The sequence below is a fragment of the Tachyglossus aculeatus genome, chromosome 6 (genome assembly GCF_015852505.1).
Source record: "Tachyglossus aculeatus isolate mTacAcu1 chromosome 6, mTacAcu1.pri, whole genome shotgun sequence".
In the NCBI taxonomy this organism is placed as follows: Eukaryota; Metazoa; Chordata; class Mammalia; order Monotremata; family Tachyglossidae; genus Tachyglossus; species Tachyglossus aculeatus.
In genome coordinates, this window is record NC_052071.1 from 51,139,811 (window position 1) to 51,165,364 (window position 25,554).

The 25,554-nt window shown below is 41.1% G+C and overlaps 1 protein-coding gene across 4 annotated transcripts in view; it reads right to left on the bottom strand.

Annotated features, from left to right (window-relative positions):
- The window catches only part of DIAPH2 (diaphanous related formin 2), a 786,157-nt gene that overhangs the window by 143,164 nt on the left and 617,439 nt on the right, over positions 1–25,554 (bottom strand). For all 4 annotated transcript variants that reach the window (XM_038747818.1, XM_038747822.1, XM_038747820.1 and 1 more), the window contains one exon: positions 15,149–15,244. In XM_038747818.1, coding sequence (XP_038603746.1) covers positions 15,149–15,244 — 96 coding nt within the window. The remainder of the gene's footprint in view (positions 1–15,148; positions 15,245–25,554) is intronic.

The window sequence follows — 25,554 nt, forward strand, 5'->3', positions numbered from 1 at the left end:
GTACGTATTTATTATTCTATTTATTTATTTTACTAGTACATATCTATTCTATTTATTTTATTTTGTTAATGTTTTGTTTTGTTCTCTGTCTCCCCATTCTAGACTGTGAGCCCACTGTTGGGTAGTGACCATCTCTATATGTTGCCAACTTGTACTTCCCAAGCGCTTAGTACAGTGCTCTGCACACAGTAAGCGCTCAATAAATACGATTGATTGACTGACTGATTGAGCGCTTGGGAAGTACAATTCAGCAACAGAGACAATACCTGCCCACAACTGGCTCACAGCCTAGAATGGAGGAATAATAGTTGTGGTATTTGTTAAGCGCTTACTATGTGCTAGGTGCTGGGGTGGATACAAGTACCTCAGGTTGGACACAGTCCCTGTCCCACGGGGGGTTCACAGACTCAATCCCCATTTTACAGATGAGGGAACTGAGGCTCAGAGGAAGTGACCTGCCCAATGTCACACAGCAGACAAGAGGCAGAGCTGGGATTAGAACCCACGACCTTATGACTCGCAGGCCCGTGCTCTAGCCATTACATCACGCTGCTTTGTGGCTCAGTGGAAAGAGCACAGGCTTGGGAGTCAGATGTCATGGGTTCGAATCCCAGCTCCGCCACTTAGCTGCGTGACTTTGGGCAAGTCACTTAACTTCTCTGGGCCTCAGTTACCTCATCTGGAAACTGGGGATTAAGACTGTGAGCCCCACGTGGGACAACCTGATCACCTTATGTCCTCCCCGGTGCTTAGAACTCTGCTGAGAGCTCACCTCCTCCAGGAGGCCTTCCCAGACTGAGCCCCTTCCTTCCTCTCCCCCTCGTCCCCCTCTCCATCCCCCCATCTTACCTCCTTCCCTTCCCCACAGCACCTGTATATATGTATATATGGTTGTACATATTTATTACTCTATTTATTTATTTATTTTACTTGTACATTTCTATCCTATTTATTTTATTTTGTTGGTATGTTTGGTTCTGTTCTCTGTCTCCCCCTTTTAGACTGTGAGCCCACTGTTGGGTAGGGACTGTCTCTGTGTGTTGCCAATTTGTACTTCCCAAGCACTTAGTACAGTGCTCTGCACATAGTAAGCGCTCAATAAATACGATTGATTGATTGATTGATTAGAACGGTGCTTTGCACATAGTAAGCGCTTAACAAATGCCATTATTATTATTATTATTATTATTATTATAAGAGAAGCACTTCCCAATAACAGTGAGTTTAAAATCTAGAGGGGGAGAGAGAGGATTAATTGACTCCCATTCTGCTACTGCCTAGGGGAACCTCTCAGCAACCCCCAGATTAGCAGGTGGCCAGTGAAGTGCTAGTGGGGTGATGGAACTACCCAGTACGTGACAACCACTGGACAACAGCTGTCAATCAGGGAAAATTCTTGGGCCAGTTGAAACTACTAGCATCAAATCCTTATCCTCAGATAACATAATAGAGTCCATTAGCAAGTACCATGGTTGTAATGAAATCCCTCCCTCCCACAAATAAAAAACCAACAAAACCAACAAAAAACACACACACACACAAGTCCTAACCAACCATGGCTTTATCCCATCTAGGCTCAACTTGCAAATAAAAAAGTACGAACTAGAACCACCCAAGAAGAGCAATGTGAAAACTGCATTTTATTTTTATAATTTGGGAGAGGGGGAGATTTCATTACGAGGAAGGAAGAGCAGGAAGAGCAATGTGCAAACTGCAACAAGGCAAAATTGCTATTCAGACTATTATAATTTCCTCCTTGCCTATATAACAGTTGGTTAAGGTCCAATAATAAAAGAACTATGTGCCAGGGGAGCAAATTGCAATAAGGACAATATTTCTCTCTTTTCCTTTCATTTTGTATTTTCTAAAGAAAACTATTCTTTTCCATTTGAATTCTGATTAACTGGTGATACTGCAGTGACACAACATTCATGACAATGAAATACAAAAATTAAGAAAAGTAAAAATACTTTCTTTTTGTTAAAAAGAAGCCAATCCAGGAATAACATCTCTTATTATGCAAAAAAGATAAAACCCATACTCTACTAGTCTAACCTCCCAAAAAACTCTAAAAATGCCCATCCATCTTCCTTCCTTCCTTCTTTTGTGTTCAGGATATACACTAACTTTCTGAAATGACTGCAGAGAGTTGTGAATAATGTATGAAGTGAAAAATGCCAAAACACTGGGCAGAGAGAATGGTATTATTTGTTGTATGCTACATATATAACAAACAACAGAAAGAGCCCTGCAATTTCAGAAATCTCAAGGTAAAACCTTGGCAAATCCTGTGGCAAATACACCATTGCATTTCCCAGACTATTTTTATAGTCAAAAAAACCGAAACTTCAGTCACATCTACCTCAGATGGAAAGAAATTAAAGTTGTCTTTTGTTTAAAGTCAAATATATTTTACTCATCCAATTTTGGGAAGCAATACACTTTTCTCAATAATTCACTACACTGTCTCAGAGAAAACATTAGTAGAGCTTACACTGAAGTTTACACATGCAGTAATTTTCATGCACTTAATAAGGTGCTCTGCACATAGAGATTGACAATAAATACTACTGATTGGCTATACAAACATATATAAATGAATACATACATGTATAGTCATTCAGTCAATTATATTTATTGAGCGCTTACTGTGTGCAGAGCACTGTACTAAGCACTTGGGAGAATACAACAGAGTGGGTAGACAAGTTCCCTGACCATAAAACAATCCTCTACAGTCTAGAGGATTTAGCATACACAGATGGCTGCTAAATACTTTGCTTTTCCTCAGTTACAAGAGCTCTTGGTTTCGCACCATAGCTTCAAAAGGGGGGTTAGATGTAAACTGGTAGAGCTAGAGGCAAGGTGGCAATATTTAAGACTGTAAGCTCCTTAGGGGCAGGGATTGTGTCTACCAACTCAAATCTCCCAAGCACTTAATACAGTGGACTGGAGAGGAAGTGCTCCAAAAATGTGAAAAAGAAGAAATTGGCTTAGAGTAAGGACACTATTTTTATGTAGTATTTTTATGACTGTAAAATGCTTCCCCATCCAAGATCTTAAAAACCACTTTGCCTAATACTTCAAGATCCCCAGCCTTCAGAAATCGAGTGTGGCCAATCCATTCTAGCAGTTAGTGAATATCCTCCCATTGCGCCCCCAAACCTCATTCTTTTCCTTTTTTGTTTAAGCTTTGCCCCTGCCCGCTCAACTGAGGCATATTTACTCAAAACCATGGGAGCAGAGAGGTTGCAGACCCAGGTGGAGAGAAAATAGGCAGAGGAGGAGGAAAGGTCCTTTGTTCAACCTGATTATCCCACCCCTTAGTACGGTGCTTGGCTCATAAGTAAGCTCTTAACAAATACCATTATCAAGGTCGCCTATTGCTCACTGGATGCTGTGAAAATCGTCTTTTCTGCAATAAATTCTGCAGCTCTGAGGTCTGAAGTCTCTCTGGGGGGCATTCTTTTTTCTTATGCCTGTATGTAACCAAGGCCCACCTCAGAAAAAAACCAGATATGTTGCCCAGGAAAAGCTGGGTCGACTTGGAGAGACAGGTGGGCACCTGATGGTGCCTCTTGGTTGGTTTGGTTGCTCTGGGATGCTAAGGCTAATATGCCTCAACTGAGGCATATTTACTCAAAACCACGGGAGCAGAGAGGTTGCAGACCCAGGTGGAGAGAAAATAGGGAGAGGAGGAGGAAAGGTCTTTGGTTCAACCTGATTATCCCACCCCTTAGTAAGGTGCTTGACTTGTAAGCAAGCGCTTAACAAATACCATTATCAAGGTCGCCTATTGCTCACTGGATGCTGTGAAAATCGTCTTTTCTGCAATAAATTCTGCAGCTCTGAGGTCTGAAGTCTCCCTGGAGGGCATTCTTTTTTCTTATGACTGTATGTAGCCAAGGCCCACCTCAGAAAAAAACCAGATATGTTGCCCAGGAAAAGCTGGGTCGACTTGGAGAGACAGGCGGGCACCTGATGGTGCCTCTTGGTTGGTTTGGTTGCTCTGGGATGCTAAAGCTATATCCTTTCCCTTTCCACCTGGCCACAGGCCTTCTTGAAGCCAGCCAGGGTAGGGATGGGGGGAAATGTCTTCAGTGTCCTGTCATTTTGAGGTGGCGATGTCAGTATTGTTGCAGAAAGACTGGGTTGAGGAGTGTGCGCTCCTCTAAAGGAGAGTTCAACACACAGTCCGGAGGAAAATCCGCATTAGCTTAGGCCTCAGGTTTGCCTGACATGGGTAAAAGACAATTTCTATTACAGATTCAGTTGCGAATAACACCATTTCCTGGTACGGGAATAGAGTTACAGCGGTCATGTGACTGATCCACATTCACACTGGAGGCTTGTGGCAAAGGAGGGTTAGTTTAACTAATTACTTAGCTCCTCTCCCAAATATATTCTATAAAAATTCACTAAACCCTCTCTACCTCCCTCTCTAAGGACTCGGGGAAGATTAATGAGATAAGGCCTGCAGAGCTCCTGAGAGGAAAGGTGCAGCATAAGTACAAAGTATTATTATTATTACCTCTCTTTTACTTTCCTTTTTTTTTCTCCTCTAGCAAGTAATTAGGAACTCCACACTCAGAGCAGCACTGTGGGGGTGGAAGGAGATATGAATTGGGCTGCGAATGACAAGAGGCAGCAGTCAAATGTGAGCACAACAGCCGGAAAACTGAGAGCTATATCATATAATTATGCTATGGATTTTATATAAACTTGACTCTCTTCATTACTTGTCAAGCCTACACTCCTGAATTGAAAGGTCAGGTGGAGGTAATATACATTTACATTGGAACTTGCCCATAAAATGAACTCAGTTCTGGTGAAACTCCATTACAGAGAAGCAGAATGAAAGTCTCAAATTGTTTCAGTGCCCTTCAGTGTAGAAATGGCAATTCAAGCTCTGGATAAGTGTAACACAGAAAAGATGTGCTCTGGTGGAAAATCACCATTAGAAGAGCACTTTACCGACTGTACAAAAATTGTGAGGCAATCTGCAAAGCTTTGACCTGTAAGAAAGTGGCAAATAAACTTTATAATACCAAGGAAGTGGACTCCAAGATATACAGTGACATCACCACCAGTTCCTGGTGGTTCCACAGGCCGTTAGGATTGTTATTAAGACCGGCAATGGGCTTAAATCAGGCGGGTACCGAAAAAGATGTGTTGGGCTAATAGACACATGGTTTGAGAAGCAGTGTGGCCTAGTGGAAAGAGCAGAGGCTTGGGAGTCCGGACCTGTGTTCTAATCCTACCTTGCCCGCTGTGTGACCTTGGGCAAGTGACTGAATTTCTCGGTGCCTCCGTTTCCTCATCTCCACAATGGGGATTCAGTGCCTGTTCTCCCTCCTACTTGGACTGCGAGCCCCACGCGGGATAATGACTGTGTCCAACCTGGATATCTTGAATCTACCCCAGCACTCAATATAGTGAATAGCACAAAGTAAATGCTTAACAAATATCATAATTATTATTATTTGGGGGGATTCTACCACTGGCCTGGGGGGCAAAGGGAGAAGAGCTGAAAAGCAAGTAAAAGAAAACTTAAACTCTCCAGAAATCTCAAACTTCCTCTCTACAGGGTTTTGTTTTGTTGACTGTCTCCCCCTTCTATCAATCAATCAATCAATCGTATTTATTGAGTGCTTACTGTGTGCAGAGCACTGTACTAAGCGCTTGGGAAGTACAAGTTGGCAACATATAGAGACAGTCCCTACCCAACAGTGGGCTCACAGTCTAAAAAGACCATGAGCCCATTGTTGGGTAGGGATTGTCTCTATCTGTTGCTGAATTGTACTTTCCAAGCACTTAGTACAGTGCTCTGCGCTCAATAAATACAACTGAATGAATGAATGAATACTCCAAAGGCCTGGATTTACCTCCTGGACACAGGGTAGAGAGGTTTTCTCCTAATAATAACAATGGTGATGGAATTTGTTGAGTGCTTACCATGCGCCAAGCACTGTTCTAAATGCTGGGGTAGATACGAGGTGATCAGGTTGTCCCACGTGGGGCTCACAGTCTTAATCCCCATTATACAGGTGATGTGACTGAGGCACAGAGAAGGTAAATGACATGCCCAAGGTCTCGCAGCAGAAAAGTGGCAGAAATTATAGTCCTTAGGAGACAGTAGACTCTAGGAGACTCCAGACTCTAAGCTAGTTGTGGGCAGGGGATGAGTCTGTTTATTGTTATGTCTTTGGGCAAGTCACTTAACTTCTCTGTGCCTCAGTTCCCTCATCTGTAAAATGGGGATTAAGACTGTGAGCCCGACGTGGGGCAACCTGATGACCTTGTATCCTCCCCAGCGCTTAGAACAGTGCTTTGCATATAGTAAGCACTTAACAAATGCCATTATTATTATTATTATTATTATTATTATTATCATCATTAAGTGCTTACTATATATGTCAGACACTGTACTAAGAGCTGGGTAAATACAAGATGACCAGGTTAATAATAATAACAGTTGTGGTAATTGTTAAGCACTTACTAGGTGCCAGACACTGTACTAAGTGCTTAGTACAGAGCTCTGCACACAGTAAGCGCTCAATAAATACGATTGAATGAATGAATGAATGAATACTAAGCACTGGGGTAGACACAAGCTAATCAGGTTGGACACAGTCCCACATGGGGCTCACCGTCTTAATCCCCATTTTATAGAGGAGGTAGCTGAGACACAGAGATGCTAAGCGACTTGCCCAAGGTCACACAGCAGACGGTTTTGGCGCTGGGATTAGAACTCAGGTCTTTATAACTCCCAGGCTTGTGCTCTCTCCACTGCACTGTGCTGCTTCTCAATGAAGCTGCTTACCATTGAAAAACTATGAATCAATCAGTGGTATTTATTAATAACAATAATAATAATGGCATTTGTTAAGCGCTTACTATGTACAAAGCACTGTTCTAAGCGCTGGGGGGATACAAGGTGATCAGGTTGTCCCACTTGGGGCTCACAGTCTTCATCCTCATTTTACAGATGAGGTAACTGAGGCTCCAAGAAGTTAAGTGACTTGCCCAAGGTCACACAGCAAACATGTGGTGGAGCTGGGATTCAAACCCATGACCTCTGACTCCAAAGCCCATGCTCTTTCCACTGAGCCATGCTGCTTCTTATTGAACACCTACTATGTACAGAGCACTGTCCTAAAAGCTTGGGAGAGCATAATACAATCGAGTTGATAGACAAAATCCCTATCCTAACAATTGACTGTGGGAGATAGATATTAAAATAAATTACAGCTAGGGAAAGCAACTGAGTATAAGGTTGTGTACCTATGTGCTGAGGAACTGGAGTTTGGTTAAAGACCCGAATGCAGAGGCAATGCAAAACTCCATTAAGAACAATATAATAATAATGATGGTATTTGTTAAGCGCTTACTAAGCGCTGAGGTGGATACAAGCAAATCAGGTTGGGCACAGTCCCTGTCCCACATGGGGCTTACAGTCGCAATCCTCATTTCATAGCTGAGGTGACTGAGGCCCAGAGAATAAAAATAATACTAATAATGATGATGGCATTTATTAAGTGCTTACTATGTGCAAAGCACTGTTCTAAGCACTGGGGAGGTTACAAAGTGATCCGGTTGTCCCACGGGGGGCTCACAGTCTTAATCCCCATTTTACAGATGAGGGAACTGAGGCCCAGAGAAGTGACTTGCCCAAAGTCACACAGCTGACAATTGACAGAGCTGGGATTTGAACCCATGACCTCTGACTCCAAAGCCCGCGCTCTTTCCACTGAGCCACGCTGCTTCTCCTAAGAAGTCAAGTGACTTGCCAGAGGTCACACAGCCAACAAGTGGCGGAGCCAGGATACAAGTGGCGGATAAAAACAATATCCCTTTGGTGCTAAATACACTCTGTTCCCCTATAACACAAGCGTCACGTTCTTAATGAACATTGAATTAAGGAAGACTCGCATTATAATTCACACAGTTTGACAGAAGCTGCTACCATGTGCGCAGCCATTCCGACAGACTGTGAGCCCACTGTTGGGTAGGGACTGTCTCTATATGTTGCCAACTTGTACTTCCCAAGCGCTTAGTACAGTGCTCTGCGCAAAGTAAGTGCTCAATAAATACGATTGATTGATTGATTGATTGACAGACACTGCGCCCCACCCCAGCTAGGTGAAGCCGATTGTTGGAATCCCCTACCACCTCTTCATTCGAAGCACTTCGTGAAAACATGTGATTCTAGAAAAACAGCTTCTAGTATGTAGGGCTAGCTGAAAAAAAAAAATGTTGGTTGAAGGCATCACTAGAGGCATAACTACTTTCAAATGTTCAGGGTATGTCATGGTCATATTTGTCTTAAGCCATCTGTCTGGTGTGCACAGGTCTGGCTATTTATTGCGGAGTTGAGTGTTCGTAAATAAGCAGGTGTTGCGTGAGTTCAACCACTAACATTAACGTATCTAAATTTCTGACACAGAATAAGTGCCACCAGATGAGATTTATAATAATTGCTTAGGCTAACTTTACCCCATGCTCCGAATATCCCTGAGAGGCTGTTAAATTCATGCTCACACCACAGTCAACCGAAATTGACCTTATCTTCTGCTGTCCTGCAGAGATCACCAATAAAAGAGAAAAAAAATGTGCAACAGAGCTGATTATACTGCGCTGGAGAATAGACAAGGAAAAGTGATTGAAATTTCTGTAGAGATCATCAGTGCTTGCTTAGAACAATTTTGCATATAAATAGGGCATAAAATGGTCTGTGCTCAATTGGTTTCCTGGTTGTCAAAGAATGTGATCAAGACTAGGGAATACAGATTTTAGTTTCTAGCTTCTTGTCATGCAGACCTAGGTCTGACTAATCAGTATGGGGGGGTGCAAAAGAATCATCCTTTGAATGAAAAAAATAAAACAAAGATAACCAGATAACTCCTTATATATATATGTATCATAAAAATAGTCATCAAAATATGAATATGAACGGAGATGGCTTCCAGATGGGGAAGGAATTCCATAGCGTTGGGGCCATAACGGATCGGTGTCCCAGTAACCAGATAAAACGGTTCTGACAGTTAACAACACTTCACAAGAGAAACAAAAAAGCATACCCAAAGCTTAAAAGACAAATTACAGCTCCTTATAAACAAAGCCAGAAAACTACAGTGAGACATTTGAAACTCAAATTTATAACGTAACATGCTATTTCTGATTATAGTGCAGTCATCTCCTCGGGAGATAGCTTTATTGACTCCTTTCCATGGTACGATCTCAGTGTTTGAGAGACTGTCAGAGGAAGAAATTGTTGGGGGAGTTTCTTTCCATTTGACTGTTCTTAGGGCAGATGTGACCAACTTGGATAAATTTCAATTAGCACAATTGTTCTAAGGCTTCAACGTTGGAAATATAAGGTCAAACGGCAATCTATGCAGTGACAACAAGAGAGGTTCTTCTTCCCCAAATCTGGCCCTTAATTTACAAATGAGAAACAGCTTAAATTGAATGTGTACGTCTAAATGACGAGGCACTACCATTGGAGGAAATGATCATTCCTCTCTTTTACCACAGGATGTACTTTGAAGATGACAAGGAAATGAAGACTGCTATAAAAACAGTGATTTGGAGGTCATAAAGAAAATTACAGAATCAGTGTCAAAAAGTTTGAAAAAAGTCAGACAAGCATATTAAGTTTTAAGAGTACTATACTAAAATCAAAACATATTTTCTTTGGGCATTCACAGCAAAAACATATTGATTTATCTGCACAATTACCATAACGTGGAGATGTACGGCAACTACTCTGTGCACAATTTGCCTCTTAAATATTATTCGGAGCTGTAATTAGAGTACATTTTTATGATTTCAACAGTCACATTTTACTGTGAAGGTCTTTTTCCTGATTCCTAGTCCATAGTTTTATCCATTTCCTTCCTGTCATTACTTTTTGACCCCAATCTTTTTTAGAGATTGTACATTGCAGTATTTGGCCCCTTTTCCCTTTTATTGACTTGATCTATATGACTGGGATCAGATGCCCCCTGAGTCGCCTCTTTTCCTTTGATTTTGTGAATTTAGTTTTCTCAGTTGCTCTTCGGGATTCTTAAACTAAAATCCATTTAGTTTTGCTTTATAATGCTGCAAGTCTTTAAATGGAAGAAAACATTCTGGGGAATGATAGAGGGTGATGCATATCTTACCTCACATACATACTGCAGAAAAAAATTCAGTATGTGCTGTCAAAATAATTTGGATTTTCTACATAATAAAGGTTTGGTATGGTTATATTTCTATCTCTCCACCCCCAACACACACACAGAGGAATAAAAGCTGTTTAGAGTCTGTGATAATTACACATTTTAATAATATGAATAGTGGTATGTATACACTACCTATGTATGTATGTATTAGTGTTTACTTTGTCTTCCAAGAAGCCTTCCTCAACTACTCTGTCATTTCTTTCTCTCCCACTCCCTTCTGTGTCACTCTTGTGCTTGGATTTGTACCCTCGTTCCCCCCTCCATCAGCCCCACAGCACTTATATACACATCCATAATTCATTTATATTAATGTCTATTATCCCCCCTCTAGACGGTAAATTCACTGTGGGCCAGAAACATGTCTACCAACTCTGCTATATTGTACTTTCCCAAGAGCTAAGTACAATGCTCTGCACACAGTAAATGCTCAATAAATATGACTTATTGATTACTATGTGTCAAGCACTGCACTAATCTCTGGGATACAAGATAATGAGATTGGATAGAGTCCCTATTCTACAAAGAGTGCCCAGGATGAGGAGGGAGACAAGGTATTTTGCCCCCATTTTATAGATGAGGAAACTGAGATGTAGAAAAGTGACTTGACTAAGGTCACAAAACAGGCTCTTGGAAAAACCGGGATTATAATCCAGGCCCTTGACTCCCAAGCCTGTGTTCATTTCACTGGGCCACGCTATTTCTCATTCTCTGAGAGCATCTGAATATATTTCCATTTGTTTTTACTTGGTTGGAAAACCACCACTGGTATGCCGACTGGAGTTTTATTTTATTTATTTTCTTTCTATTTTGAAAAAAAGCCGAGGGAACCTCAGCAGAGGAGAGAAGATTCCAGTCAGGCTCCAAAGCTGCAGAGAAGGACATAAGGCATGGAGAGATGAGAGAAAATAGGGGAAACGGGAGGACAAAAAGAAGGAAACTAAGATAAGGGGATCAAGCCAAGGAGAAAGAAGATGAGATTCAAAAGAGGCTGATGCTACTTATAACTGTAATTAAGGACACAGTAAACCAAAGCCTCAATGATGCAATCTTGGCTGAAAACTGGGAGTCAATTGCTGACGATATATGACAGTGCTATCAAGAAGGAAAATATTTGAGCAAAAACTTCCTATGGAAAGAGAGATAAGGAGGTAAAGGAGAAAGCAGAGCCTGTTGCTCCAAATCAACTACAGCAACACACAAGGACAACTCTTTTCTGTGCTCATTGTGGCCAGGACTGTGGAGCCCTCGTTGGTCTGTCAGCCAAAAATAGGTGGCTCATAGGTGATTTCACCACGGCATATACAGGACCAACCCTACACAATTGCTACAGCAAGAAAATGAACACATGATGTGGGAAGAACTTAAAAAACATTTTTAAACACTCAAAAAAAATATTCAAAATCCAAAAAGTAGGCTTCAGCTTTTTCTAAGTAATTAACACCTTGCCAGTGGCCACTTTTTCTAACCAACTAACTCTTGATTAATGGCAGCTGCCAACTTCTTCTAACCATCTGATTCTTGACCAGTGACCCTTCACAGCTTTTTCTAGCCAACTGACACTTGACCAGTGGCAGTTTAGAGCTTCTTCTATCCAACTGATTCCTGCCCATTTGGTAGTTTACAGCTCGTTTACCTCTTCAGGGCCCTAAGAAGCAGCATGGACTAAAAGATAGACCACAGGCCTGAAAGTCAGAAGGCAATGGGTGCTAATCCCGTCTCCGCCACTTGTCTTCTGTGTGACCTTGGCCAAGTCACCTTATTCTCTGTGCCTCGGTTACCTCATCTGTAAAATGGGGAGTAAGACTCCAAGCCCTATATGAGATAGAGACTGTGTCCAACCTACTTAGCTTGTATCTACCCAAGTGATTAGGACAGATACACTAAATAATAATAATGATGGCATTTATTAAACACTTACTATGTGCAAAGCACTGTTCTAAGCGCTGGGGAGGATACAAGGTGATCAGATTGTCCCACAGGGGGCTCACAGTCTTAATCCCCATTTTACAGATGAGGTAACTGAGGCCCAGAGAAGTGAAGTGACTTGCCCAAAGTCACACAGCTGACAAGTGGCAGAGCTGGGATTTGAACCCATGACCTCTGACTCCAAAGCCCGTGCTCTTTCCACTGAGCCACGCTTCTTCTCAATACCATCAATATTGAGAATATACCAATATACCATCAATATTAAGAAGGTGCCACCTGGGATTAAAATTTCTGATATACCACAGTATTCACAGACATTCCAATGATTCCATATTGACTGCAAATCTGCTCAATTCTAGCAGTCTCGTCATTAGACAGTGGACAAAGAGCTCCAGGGTCCAGTATCGTGGGTCATCCTCTGCTCAATGCCTAAAATACATAAGCAATCTAACCTTTTTGGGAGATGAAACAGGATGCCACCGATTGCTATGTTCCAAACAGAAGTTTAGGAGGGGATTGAAATGACCTCCTTACAGCTCCCTGAGCACTTTTGATCAATTAATTGTGGTATTTGTTAAATGCTTACTACGTGCCAGGCACTGTACTGAGCATTAGGGTGGATACAAGCAAACCAGGTGGGACACAGTCCCTGTCCCACGTGGGGCTCACAATCTCAGTCCCCATTTTACAGATGAGGTAACAGAAACCCAGAGAAGTGAAGTGACTTGCCCAAGATCACACAGCAGACAAGTGGTGGAGCTGGGATTAGAACCCATGTCCTTCTAATTCCCAGGCCCTTGCTCTATCCACTAGGCCATGCTGCTTCTCTAAATTAGTTCAGTGAAGAGAGGTTGGACTGGGATCAGCAGGTTAAAAAGAAGAACGAATCTGACTTACAAAGCAGATCTGTTTTCCCTTTGATTCTCTTTGTTGCTATGGTATTTATGAAGTGGGTGCGAGATGCCAAGCACTGTTCTGAATAGTAACATAAACACAAGATCATCGGATCTGGCATAATCTCTATCCTTATTGGGAGTCTCTTTCCCAGGCTTACTTCTATAGTTCTTTCCACACTTTCTTTTATCTTGGAAACAGCCAGAAACACCCACTTTGCCTTTCCCCACAAATCCCTGATAGCTCTTTGCCAGAAGAACCACCTGTTTAATTGTGTCAGCTCTGGAAGAGCATGTTGCATTGGCAAAGTGAATTTACTCCCCACAGATTTTCTCTATGGAAATGTTGTCCTGGGGAAAATCCTTGGGGAAAATGCCTTCATTTTACAAAGAGAAAAAAAAAATCTGAGATATCAAAAGAACATGAGAATCATCACTACTGGGTCAGAACAATGATTCATACAAACCATTATTATGTTTCCAACAGGGGCAATGGGATATTATTTAAAGTAGCAGTAGGACAGTTGCCCTCTTGGGAATCCCCATATACCTCTTTCTTCCCTCCTGATTCTCTCCGCACCAAACAACTACTCCTGACTTCATTCTTATCTGGGGGAAGAAGTAGTACCCTCTTCTTCCTGCTACCGAAACCTATTTCCAAGTCAGATTACATCAGGGAAAAACCCTGAGTTATGGGAATCAGAGCATCCACGCCTCTGCCCAAGTTTCTTCCTCCTGCTCCCAACTTTGACTCCATTACCCATTACATCATGAGCTACTTGAGGACAGAGAATGCAAGACTTATTTTTGAGAAAAAGTGGTGTCTAGTGGATAGAGCCCGAGCCTGGGAGTTAGAAGGACCTGGGTTCTAATCCCAGCTCTGCCACTTGTCTGCTGTGTGACCTTGGGCAAGTCACTTCACTTCTCTAGGTCTCCATCCCCTCATCTGTAAAATGGGGATTGAGACTGAGCCCTATGCGACAGGGGGACTATGTCCAACCCTATTTACTTGTACAGCACTTAGTACAGTGCCCAGCACATAGCGCTTAATAAATACCATAATTGTTATTACATACTCTCTCAAGTGCTTAGTTCAGTGTTCTAAACTCAACAGTTGATCAGTAAATAGATTAACTGATAGTTAGAGATCATTGATTGATAAACCATTCCAAGAAGCTTCCATCAAAAGTAAAAATCAAAACCAAACCCAAATCGCCCAAACATAATTTGAAAAAAGAGAGACGGTCCGGGCTTTCCTACTCGGTCCCTCCAGACTATAATTCTTAGGAGGAAAGTGCCTTGCTTTCTACATATGCCACCTTAGTGTTTCTGACATTGTGAGCACGCAATGAGTACTGAATCAATGTTTGCTCTAAAGCATATTAATAGTGGGGACAAAATTACAGGCGTAATTCATTCTGCCTGTTGCTGTGAACTTTCACATTAATCAGCAGCAGAAAAATAGAATTTCACATTTCAGTCAATTCACACACAGCGCATAATTTGCCCTTCTCTTTTCCGGGCCTCCTCCCGGGTCCTTTAAACCAGCATCAGTGGTGATCATTTCTGTCAAGTTTCAATAGCTCAGCACAATGAAAGCACTTCACTATTTTTCAGGCTGCCGCTCACCACCCCCGCCTCGCCACCCCACGACAGCTCCTATGTTTCCGTGTCCACTCTGATTACAATGAAACCAAGGGACCCCGTGAAGAGGGCTACCACAGGTCAATCCCCTTACGTGGAAGTAGCTATCCCAGCATCCCCTAAGGTCAATCATGTTTAGTAATTTAATTATACTTATGGTTTTAAATGATCTCATAACAAAAACACAGGCTCGAGAAAAAGCGGTGATGATTATTTCTTTTTAAATGTAGTATTAAACTCGGTGGGGGCCTTTGTTCTCACTTTTGGCCGAGTCTACTTCTTACTAAGTTCAAACTTGTGATCACGTTGACAGGACCTGCTGAGATTTCACACAAGAGCAGAGCTCGACTTTCAACAATAGCTTTTAAAAGTCTTCACGGCACGGACACTTTTTAAAAAATAAATCTGAAGCCTTCAATTTTGACGTCCTCTTAATTGGGCTGTAGCTGGAGCGGGTCTTACCTGGATTCCTTGGGATCCGTTTCCGTCGGTCTCGGAACGCGGCCCCCGACTGCAAGGCCTCCAGTAAATTGTCCATCACACCCGTCTCATCACCTTCTGGGGAAAGGAGAGAAGCAAAATTCATCTTAGAATAATTAAACTTCAACCATGGGAGAATAATGGAAAAATTGGAGGCAGGTGTACCAAATTCCTTTAATCGAAAGATCAATCAGTGGTATTTATTGAGCGCTTACTGTGTGCAGAGTGGTGAATTCATTTATTCATTCAATCATATTTATTGAGCCCCTATTGTGTGAGGGCTCAATACTATACAATACAATACTGTTTGCGGGCTCAATACAGTGGCTATATACTAACCACTGGGAAGAGTCCGATATAACAATTAACAGACACATTTCCAGCCCACCATGAGCTTACAGTCTAAGTACATGGGAGAGAAAGATTCTTCAATTTGAACAAAATTCCTCTTATCTGTCTCGGTTACCTTGGTATGCTCTCTCAAGCAAAATCCATGCCATCCTAAGGTTCTTGCAACTTAAAAAGACCTGGTCTCGTGAATTATTGATAACACGCTTGGTATGCAAATAAACAGAAGCTTGATCAGCTACTGCTGCCTTTCTGATAAGATTCTTCTAAGCTATTCCTAAGCAAGAAACCCACTGACCCCGCTTAATGCAATCAATGCACAAGGAGTGATTTGATGAAACAGAGTTACACAAGGTTAAATACTGATTGTATTAATACCTCCAACATTCAACCATCATATGCTATTATCTTAAAAGACGGTATTTGCAAAATGCATTTCCCTTCAATTCCATTCACCTTCAATCCTCATTCTTTCCCCCATTCCAAACGTAACACAGTGAGAAAAAAAGAAGACGACCACACCATCTAAAAGGCTTCACCATACATGTGTGAGGCTTTAAACAAAGTTCATTTTAATCCCTTACAAAAATGCTACAAAATTACTTGAACACTGGAAGGGTGACCGTGTGTCTGGTTTCATTCCACACAGTCTGGTTTTCAATAAACTAATCAATGGTATTTACTGAGAGCTTAAAGTGTGCAGAGCACTGTATTAAGTGCTGGGAGAGTATAATACAACAGAGTTGGAAGATATATTCCCCGCCCACAAGGAGCTTTCGGTTGGCCTATTTTCTGTCTGGTATTGATACAACACCAGATACTTCTATACCTGCTACTTTAATTTTGAGCATCTGGTCTCCGTCTACCTCAACTCCTCTCGCCAAGTTTCACGACATGTTATTCAGAGCACGTGGAAAGGGAATGCAATGGCTCTAAGTAAACTAGTGGCAAGTCAGGTTCCCCTGGAGAAAGGCTAGGCATTTTTACCCTACTTAAACCTTACTAATCCGATTTTACCTACCGAAACCATCAACCACAGAAAACTCACTCTATCTGATCTCATTTGAAGGCAAAATCCTAAAACTAATGTAGCATGGCACCCAACCTTTTGGATAACTCAAGCACTTCTTCATTCAACCTGCTCTCTGATGACACACACAAGCAAGAGAAGCCCAGGAACAGAGGTAAGGTGCAAATCAGCAGCCTCATGCTGATATTGAAATCTAACATCAAGGCTTTGCTTATTCTCAACTGTCTCAAATCAGAAGAGTGAAATAGAAGTCACTTTTGGTGGATCTATTTACAAATCACTAAGCACTGCCAAAGCATTTAAGAGAGGAAAAAAACGAATGCTGCAATGGAGAACAAATACAGAACACCCAGGTTTAGAGCCAAAGTGAACTTCAGTTACTGTATTGAGGAGGTTCGTGTAAAGTTATTAGTTAGCTTATTTCTTAATTATTTAAAATTTTGATTTGAGCTCTGCTTGCTTTTATAAACAGGGAGCATTGTATCTATTATCCATTTTAAGTACATACCATTCTTCAATGAGTCACACACTTTAATTATTAAAAAAAAAACCCTAAAACCACAGAAACCGCAGAAACCTAACTTTCCAGTTCCCACTGAATCAATGACCTATATACAAGAGCTATACCTGACATGATTTTTCCGAAGAATGAAGCTAGTGTCATATATAATTCTACTGTACACCGCACCTCAGGGTAAAATGTAATTCTCTGATGGGCCTAGAATATTTTGAGAAATTTAGGATCATCCTGTTCATTTGGCTTAAAATTTTCATCACATTTCAGTTTTTTAGGTTAATATGGGCTCACTCTTAAGGATGAAAAGCTATAGTTTCAAATAGAATATACACATGCTATAATCAAGAAGGGGCACAAAAAATTTCAAAAAAAGTTTCACACTAACAGAATCATATGTTCTTGTTCTTTTCATAAGACAACAAAGAGATGTTCTTCCCCCCCATACCAACTTCAGCGTGGCTCAGTGGAAAGAGCACGGGCTTTGAAGTCAGAGGTCATGGGTTCGAATCCTGACTCCACCACATGTCTGCTGTGTGACCTTGGGCAAGTCACTTAACTTCTCTGAGCCTCAGTTACCTCATCTGTAAAATGGGGATTAAGACTGTGAACCCCACATGGAACAACCAGATCACTTCGTAACCGCCCCCCCCCCAGATCTTAGAACAGTGCTTTGCACATAGTAAGTGCTTAACAAATGCCAACATTATCATTATTATTATTATTAACTGGACCGACAAATGATTTCTGCAGTTTCAGCTGGGACACTAAAGTAATTTAAGACTTGTAGCCTAGTGGAACCAGCACATGTCCAGGAGTCAGAAGGACCTGGGTTCTAATTCCGGCTCTGCCCCTTTTCTGCTGGGTGACCAGGGACACGTCACTTCTCTGTGACTCAGTTACCTCATCTGTAAAATGGGGACTAAGACTGTGAGCACCATGTGGGACAGGGACTGTGTCCAACCTGATTATCATGTATCTACCCCAGCACATAGTAAGCGTTTAGCATATACCACAATTATTATTATTACTACTTGGTGAAAGACTAAACCTAAGCAACCAATGGAGAACAAAGTAACCCAACATCATGCTGAGATTATGACACCATATTTATTTCTTCACTCAATCTAAGAAGACACCAGTAAATCACTCCAGATTTACATGCTTTCCCCCTTCCTTCTTGGTCACCATGAGAGACAGGACCAAGGGTGGCATGAACCTAAACTCTCCATGTATTCTAGGAACCAGAGTTACAGCTCTGGAATGCAACAGGTCCTGAAGTGAGGCTGCGCTGAATAAGCTCTAATCAAGAGTTGGGAGCCCAAACTTATGAAGCAAGAACGACCTAGGGTGAATGTTGAGCAAAATGACCAGATTCTCAAGGAGAGTCTCAATTCTAGGCCTCCTGAGGCTGTCCTGCATCAGCCGGGATGAAAGATGACTTCTGCTGAGAATACTTGATAAATATTTCATGGAAAGAGTAATAATAATAACACTGATAAATAATTAAAAGAGGAGAGGAATCAAACAATCCAGTAAGGTACTAGATCAATAAACACATATAATCAAAGGAGAAGAGATTTTTTCCATAGCAGCCTACAAGTCTCTAGCGAGAGCAGATACGGAACATATCCGAAATTGGGGGTAAAGTCAAGATATTTGGGAAACCGGAAAATATCCTGTTGGCAACGAAAATAATAGGTTTAAAGTTGGACCACATGCCAAAGCAGTTAAAGAACTATTCCATAGCGTTTAAAGGCTGTTGTATTAGGATACATGAAGCTTGGAGTGAGAAAGACTGTAAGCTTGTTGTCGGCAGGGAACGTGTCTACCAACTCCGTTGTATTGTATTCTCCCAAGCGCTTAGTGCAGCGCTCTGCACACAGTAAGTAATCAGTAAATACCATTGATATAAAGAAGGGAAATACTGGTGTCCAGCAGAAGAAAATGATAAATGGAAAAACAACATCAACAACAAAAGGGACCTGGGGACTTAGTCAAGGACAGTATAGGGACCGTCTCTATATGTTGCCGACTTGTACTTCCCAAGCACTTAGTACAGTGCTCTGCACACAGTAAGTGCTCAATAAATGCGATCGAATGAATGAATGAATACTAGTGATGGTAGTAGTAATAACAGCAGCAGCATTTATTGAGTACCCACTTGGTGCAGTGAATTGTACTAGATGCTTAGCAAGTACAGAATAAATAAGTAAACACCAGCTGGGGTGATTGGTTCAGTCAGGAAGGAAAGAGTCACCGAATCGATCTCAATCTTTAGTCAAGGCCAGAGATGAGGAAACATAAGTCTGGATGGACTAAGTCACATGACAAACTTTTTGGAGAACAAGATTATCTCTTTTGGGTCAACTGGTCCAAATTCATGTCAAGGATCTTGTCTTTTATGATTCACTCCTAAGCACCTAGCATAGTGTTCTGCCCATAGCCGGTGCTCAATGAATACTGATAAATGGATATTTATTATTCTTTTGAGTGTATTTGCGCATTTCCTATTTTACTTTTCAAATATAAACACAGAATATCGTGAGTTAGTCTTTGGGAATTGCACTTTCTTTACAATGATTTTTGCAGAGGTCATTAAATCTACAATATGGCTAGTGGTTTGGGTTATTTTGAAAGGAATCAGCAGAACTAATTGGCATCGAAAGAAAAGGAAAAGCAGATAATACGCTTAGGAAAGTAACCTCAATGACAGAGCATTCCAAGGGGCTTTTATTTGGAATTGGTGGTTTTTAGGGTTTTGTTTGTTTTTGGTAGAAATTTCACTCAACAGTTGTACAAAATAGATTGGAAAGGCCCTTCAATTCCATGAGGTGAATGCTCCGAAAACATAAATTCTGAACCCAGGCCAAAAAAACAATTTGCAAAACATGTAATAGAATCACTCTTGTCTACTAAATAATTAATTTAAGCCTCAAAGAAATCTTAATTATATCTTTTATTACTTGAAAGAGAAGTTGCTCTCTAACAGAAATGACATTAAACTTCGAAACATGAAAAAAAATTCCTTTCAGCAAATACTTCGTCATACTTGTACATTTAACATACTGGTTCTAGTATATAATTAAATACAGCCCTAGAATAGAAGCTTTCCTTCTATTAAAAGTAATATGGTAATTGTACTGTAGCTATTTTTTGTCTTTTGATGTCTATGTCTATGCTAATTAACCGCCTCAGAATTCTCTGGCCTTCACCAAAGACATTTTCCTACACATCTAAAAGAAAACTCCTTACTTTCCCACTCAAAACCTGTCCTCCCCTGTCTTTCCAATAGCTGTAGACATCACCACCTACCCTCCCTGTTTCATAAGCATTATCCTAACTCATCTCTCTCATTCAACGTACATAATCAATCTACCAACAAATCCTATCAGTTCTACCTTCACAACACTGCTAAAATCCAATCCTTCCCCTCCAAATAAACTGCTACTATGCTGACCCAAGTACTCAACATTTCGCGCCTTGAACTACTGCATCAGCTTTCGCGCTGACCTCCCTGCCTCCTGTCTCTCCTCACTTCAGTCTTTACTTGGCTTGACTGCAGATCATTTTTCTAAAAAAAAAATTCAGTCCACATCTCCCCATTCCTCGAGAACCCTCCAGTGACTGCCCATCCACTTCATCATCGATTAGAAACTCCTTCTTATCAGTTTTAAAGCACTCAACCAGCTCACCTCCTCCTACCTTATTTATTTTATTTGTACATATCTATTCTATTTATTTTGTTTTGTTAGTATGTTTGGTTTTGTTCTCTGTCTCCCCCTTTTAGACTGTGAGCCCACTGTTGGGTAGGGACTGTCTCTATATGTTGTCAATTTGTACTTCCCAAGTGCTTAGTACAGTGCTCTGCACATAGTAAGTGCTCAATAAATACGATTGATGATGATGATGACCTTACCTCACTGATTTTCTACTACACTCCACCCCGCACCCTTTGCTTAGCTAACGCCAACCAGCTTACACTACTTCAATCTCATTTCCAACACCTTGCCCATGTTCTCCCTCTGGCCTGAAACTCCTACCCCCTTTATACCCGACAGACCACCACTGTCTCCACCATCAAAGCCCTAGTAAAATCATCCTCCAAGAAGACTTCCCCAACCAAACCCTAACTTCCCCTACTCCCCCTTCCTTCTGCAACACCTTTGTGCTTGGATTTGCACCCTTCAAAAACTTGATAGTCTCCCTACGCTCAGCTCCATGGCACTTAATAATAATAATAATGGTATCTATTAAATGCTTATTATATGCAAAGCACTGTTCTAAGCACTGGGGAGGATACAAGGTAATCAGGTTGTCCCACAGGGGGCTCACAGTCTTAATCCCCATTTTACAGATGAAGTAACTGAGGCGCAGAGCAGTTAAGTGACTTGCCCAAAGTCACACAGCTGACAAGTGGCAGAGCCGGGATTTGAACTCATGACCTCTGACTCCAAAGCCCGGGCTCTTTCCACTGAGCCACGCTGCTTATTTTTAATGTCCACCTCCCCTTCTAAACTGCAAACTTCTTGTCGGCAGGGAATATGTCCAGTAATTCTGTTGCACTGTATCATTCCAAGGGCTTAATACATTACTCTTTATGCAGTAACCTTTAAAATACCACCGATTGATTGATACTTTATAAAGAAAAGGAAGATTATGTACATATCTTTGCTATATATTATAAATTATTTATTCTATTGACATCTGTCTCCTCCTCTAGACTTTAAGATCATTTTGGACGGGGAATGTGTATTATACTCTCCCAAGCACTTAGTACAGTGCTCTGCACATATGCTCAAATACCACTGATTGAATGAAAGGTGATAGTGAACTGTCAGGTTCTTGAAGCCATTTGACAATGAAATAAACACAATTGAATGAATGAAGTGGAAGGGATGCTCGACTATATAAAGGATACCATTACAGGATGCTTTGTGAATAAAATGCATTCCCATTAAACAATCAATTTGTATTTATTAAGCCCTTATGGTGTGCAGAACACTGGACTAAGCACTTGAGGGGAATACACTATAACAATATAAAAGATACATCCCCTGCCCTCTCTGAATCACAGCGGACAATCAGTCAGGAGGACATGCTACGGAATTACAGAATTAGGCAATGATTAGAGAAATAATTACCTGTCAATCAATCATTCAATACAAATATTGCAGTATTTATCGAAAACCTCTGGGTAGAGCACTATATTCAGCATTATGGAGATGATCCCTGTCCTCAAGGAGTTTACAGTTTAGTGGAGGAGACAGACATTCAACAAATTACAGAAAAATAAGAAAAAATAATAGAGTATAAAGTTATGCATATAAGTGCTCCTGAGAAACTGTTAATACTTAAGTGCTTGGGTTGTGAAGACGTGCTGAAACATTAGAAATTAATCTTGGAAGGGCTTAGGCAGTTCCATTTCAGAAAAAAGAATTGGAATTTGGGCCTGAAATACCATTAAGATTCATTTTATATTGAATTCTGTGAGCCTGAGTATTTGATTTTATTTTTAATCAGTTTTAATTAACATATATTTTCAATTAAAAACAAAAGCCAAAAGAATTATGATTTAAATGCTTCCACTAATTTATTTTTTAAACAAAAGCAGAAGCAATTCAGGGCATTTCATTCATTCATTCATTCATATTTATTGAACGCTTACTGTGTCCAAAACACTATACTAAGTGCTTGCAAGAGTACAATACAACAACAAACAGACAACTCTGAGAGAGCTCACAGTCTAGAGGGGGAAGACACACATTAATATAAATAAATAAATAACTGGAGGGGAGGGAGAGAGAATGAATGAAGGGAGCAAGTAAGTTCCTTCCATGAACCCAACTTCATCAGGTATTTGTATATGTTCCTAGGCTTTCAAACACTTGGTTCAAATGCCATCTCCCTGATGCAGCACTTGAAAGCCATGAAAATTCAAAACAGACCCTGCAAAAGACGGATTTTCTCCACATGCTCTGTTTGACTAATTTAGGAATGAAGACACCACCGGCTAATGGATGATATTGGCCTTACTGATCGAGCACGTTCAGCTTTGAATAATCCATGGAAAAACTCTACTCGTTTGATATGCCATCTATCTCCTGGATATAGAAAAAAAGAAATGAAGAATCTTTGCCTCATAACAATAATTTATTAGAACAGTCCACACTTGCATTATGCGATGGGCATGGCTGAGGTATTTGCAGAAATCAGGGTTCTACTACTTAGGAAAGCAATTTATTTTAGCATAGTCCATATACTGCTAAATCAACCCAGATGAATGTGTTATAAAGGTGGAAACCACCGGTTTGATGAAACAGAGCACAATAAAGGATATGTTTATTTAGTGTGTTTTAGACAGAGTGGCGGCAATTCACACAATTTTAAAGTAATTTCCCTTGCTTTCAGTAAAAACAAGATAAAAAACTTACCAAAAGAATTTTTTTTGTCAGAAAATGAGGAAACAATAACACTTTTGAGGGCTTGGTAACAAATGCTCCTTCTCCAAAACTTAGCATAACTCAAGCTAACATTTTGTTGCCACGCAATCAAATCTCCTCAGTTAAATCTCAGCAAAATCACCTGAGGTCATTTAAGCCTTTAATTTCCTACTTCTAGCTTCTCTCAATGGAGCAAATCGCTTCTCACATATAAATATCAGGAGTTGTTTTTCATTCTCCCCCTCTTAGACTGTGGGCCCACTGTTGGGTAGGGACTGTCTCTATATGTTGCCAATTTGTACTTCCCAAGCGCTTAGTACAGTGCTCTGCACATAGTAAGCACTCAATAAATACGATTGATGATGATGATGATTCTCCCCCTTTTAGACTGTGGGCCCGTTGTTGAGTAGGGACCGTCTCTGTATGTTGTCTATGTGTACTTCCCAAGAGCTTAGTACAATGCTCTGCACACAGTAAGCACTCAATAAATATGATTGAATGAATGACTTCAGATGTTTAGTGGCAAGTGGTGATCTCACTACCACTTTCCCTTCTCCATGGTTTAACTTTTTCATCATTTCTTCCTCCAGAATGCCGTTTGGCTATTTTTCCTGCTACCTCCTGGTTGGCTCTGGAGGGGACAAGATACCCAACCTTTCCAGGGTATTCATAAAATTGGATATGGTATAGCATTCTGCTTCCCATTTCCATCTCGATCAATCAACGAGATAATATTGAGCACTTACTTTGTGCAGAGACTTCACTGAGTACTTCCGAGAGTACAGTACAGTTGATAGATAAGATCCCAGTCCTCAAGGAGTTGACATCTACCTCACCTTTTTCTCCTGAGTTTCCGACATCTCCTTCTTCCTTCATTCCTATTACTGGGAGCTCGGGCTTTTCAAAGTTTGATTTATTGAATGATTGATTCTGAGAACATTGTCCTACAAACCAATCTTGGTCTTTTATGCAACTCCATTTACTTATTCCATTTATTCAATAAGTTATGCATTCACTCTGCTTATTTGTTATTAGTAACTGTGTGTTAGTTGTGTTTTCACTCTTGTTCCAATTTGTGTTTTCTTTCCCCATGTTAGATTGTAAGCTCTTCAAAGAGAGAGACTAGATCATCTACTTCTCCTCTAGAGATTCCCTCCTTCTCCAGCCCAGCCCTCACCCTCCGCTCCTCTGCCGCTAACCTCCTCACCGTACCTCGTTCTCGCCTGTCCCGCCGCCGACCCCCGGTCCACGTCCTCCCCCTGGCCTGGAATGCCCTCCCTCCCTCCTCACATCCGCCAAGCTAGCTCTCTTCCTCCCTTCAAAGCCCTACTGAGAGCTCACCTCCTCCAGAAGGCCTTCCCACACTGAGCCCCCTTTTTTCTCTCCTCCTCCCCATCACCCCTGCCCTCCCTCCTTCCCCTCCTCACAGCACCTGTATATAATAATAATAATAATGATAGCATTTATTAAGCACTTACTATGTGCAAACCACTGTTCTAAACGCTGGGGAGGTTACAAGGTGATCAGGTTGTCCCACAGGGGGCTCACAATCTTAATCCCCATTTCACAGATGAGGTAACTGAGGCACAGAGAAATTAAGTGACTTGCCCAAAGTCACACAGCTGACAAGTGGCAGGGCCGGGATTTGAACCCATGACCTCTGACTCCAAAGCTCATGCTCTTTCCACTGAGCCACGCTGTTTCTCTAATATGTTTGTACAGATTTATTACTCTATTTTACTTGTAAATATTTACTATTCTATTTATTTTGTTAACAATGATGTGCATCTAGCTCTATTTTTATTTATTCTGATGACTTGACACCTGTCCACATGTTTTGTTTTGTTGTCTGTCTCCCCCTTCTAGACTGTGAGCATATTGTTGGGTAGGGTCCATCTCTATATGTTCCTAACTTGTACTTCCCAAGCGCTTAGTATAGTGCTCTGCACACAGTAAGCGCTCAATAAATCCCATTGAATAAATGAATCTACTTTTACTATAAGGTTCTGAGTGTCTAGTGCAGTGTTCCTCACATACTAGACATCAGTCAATG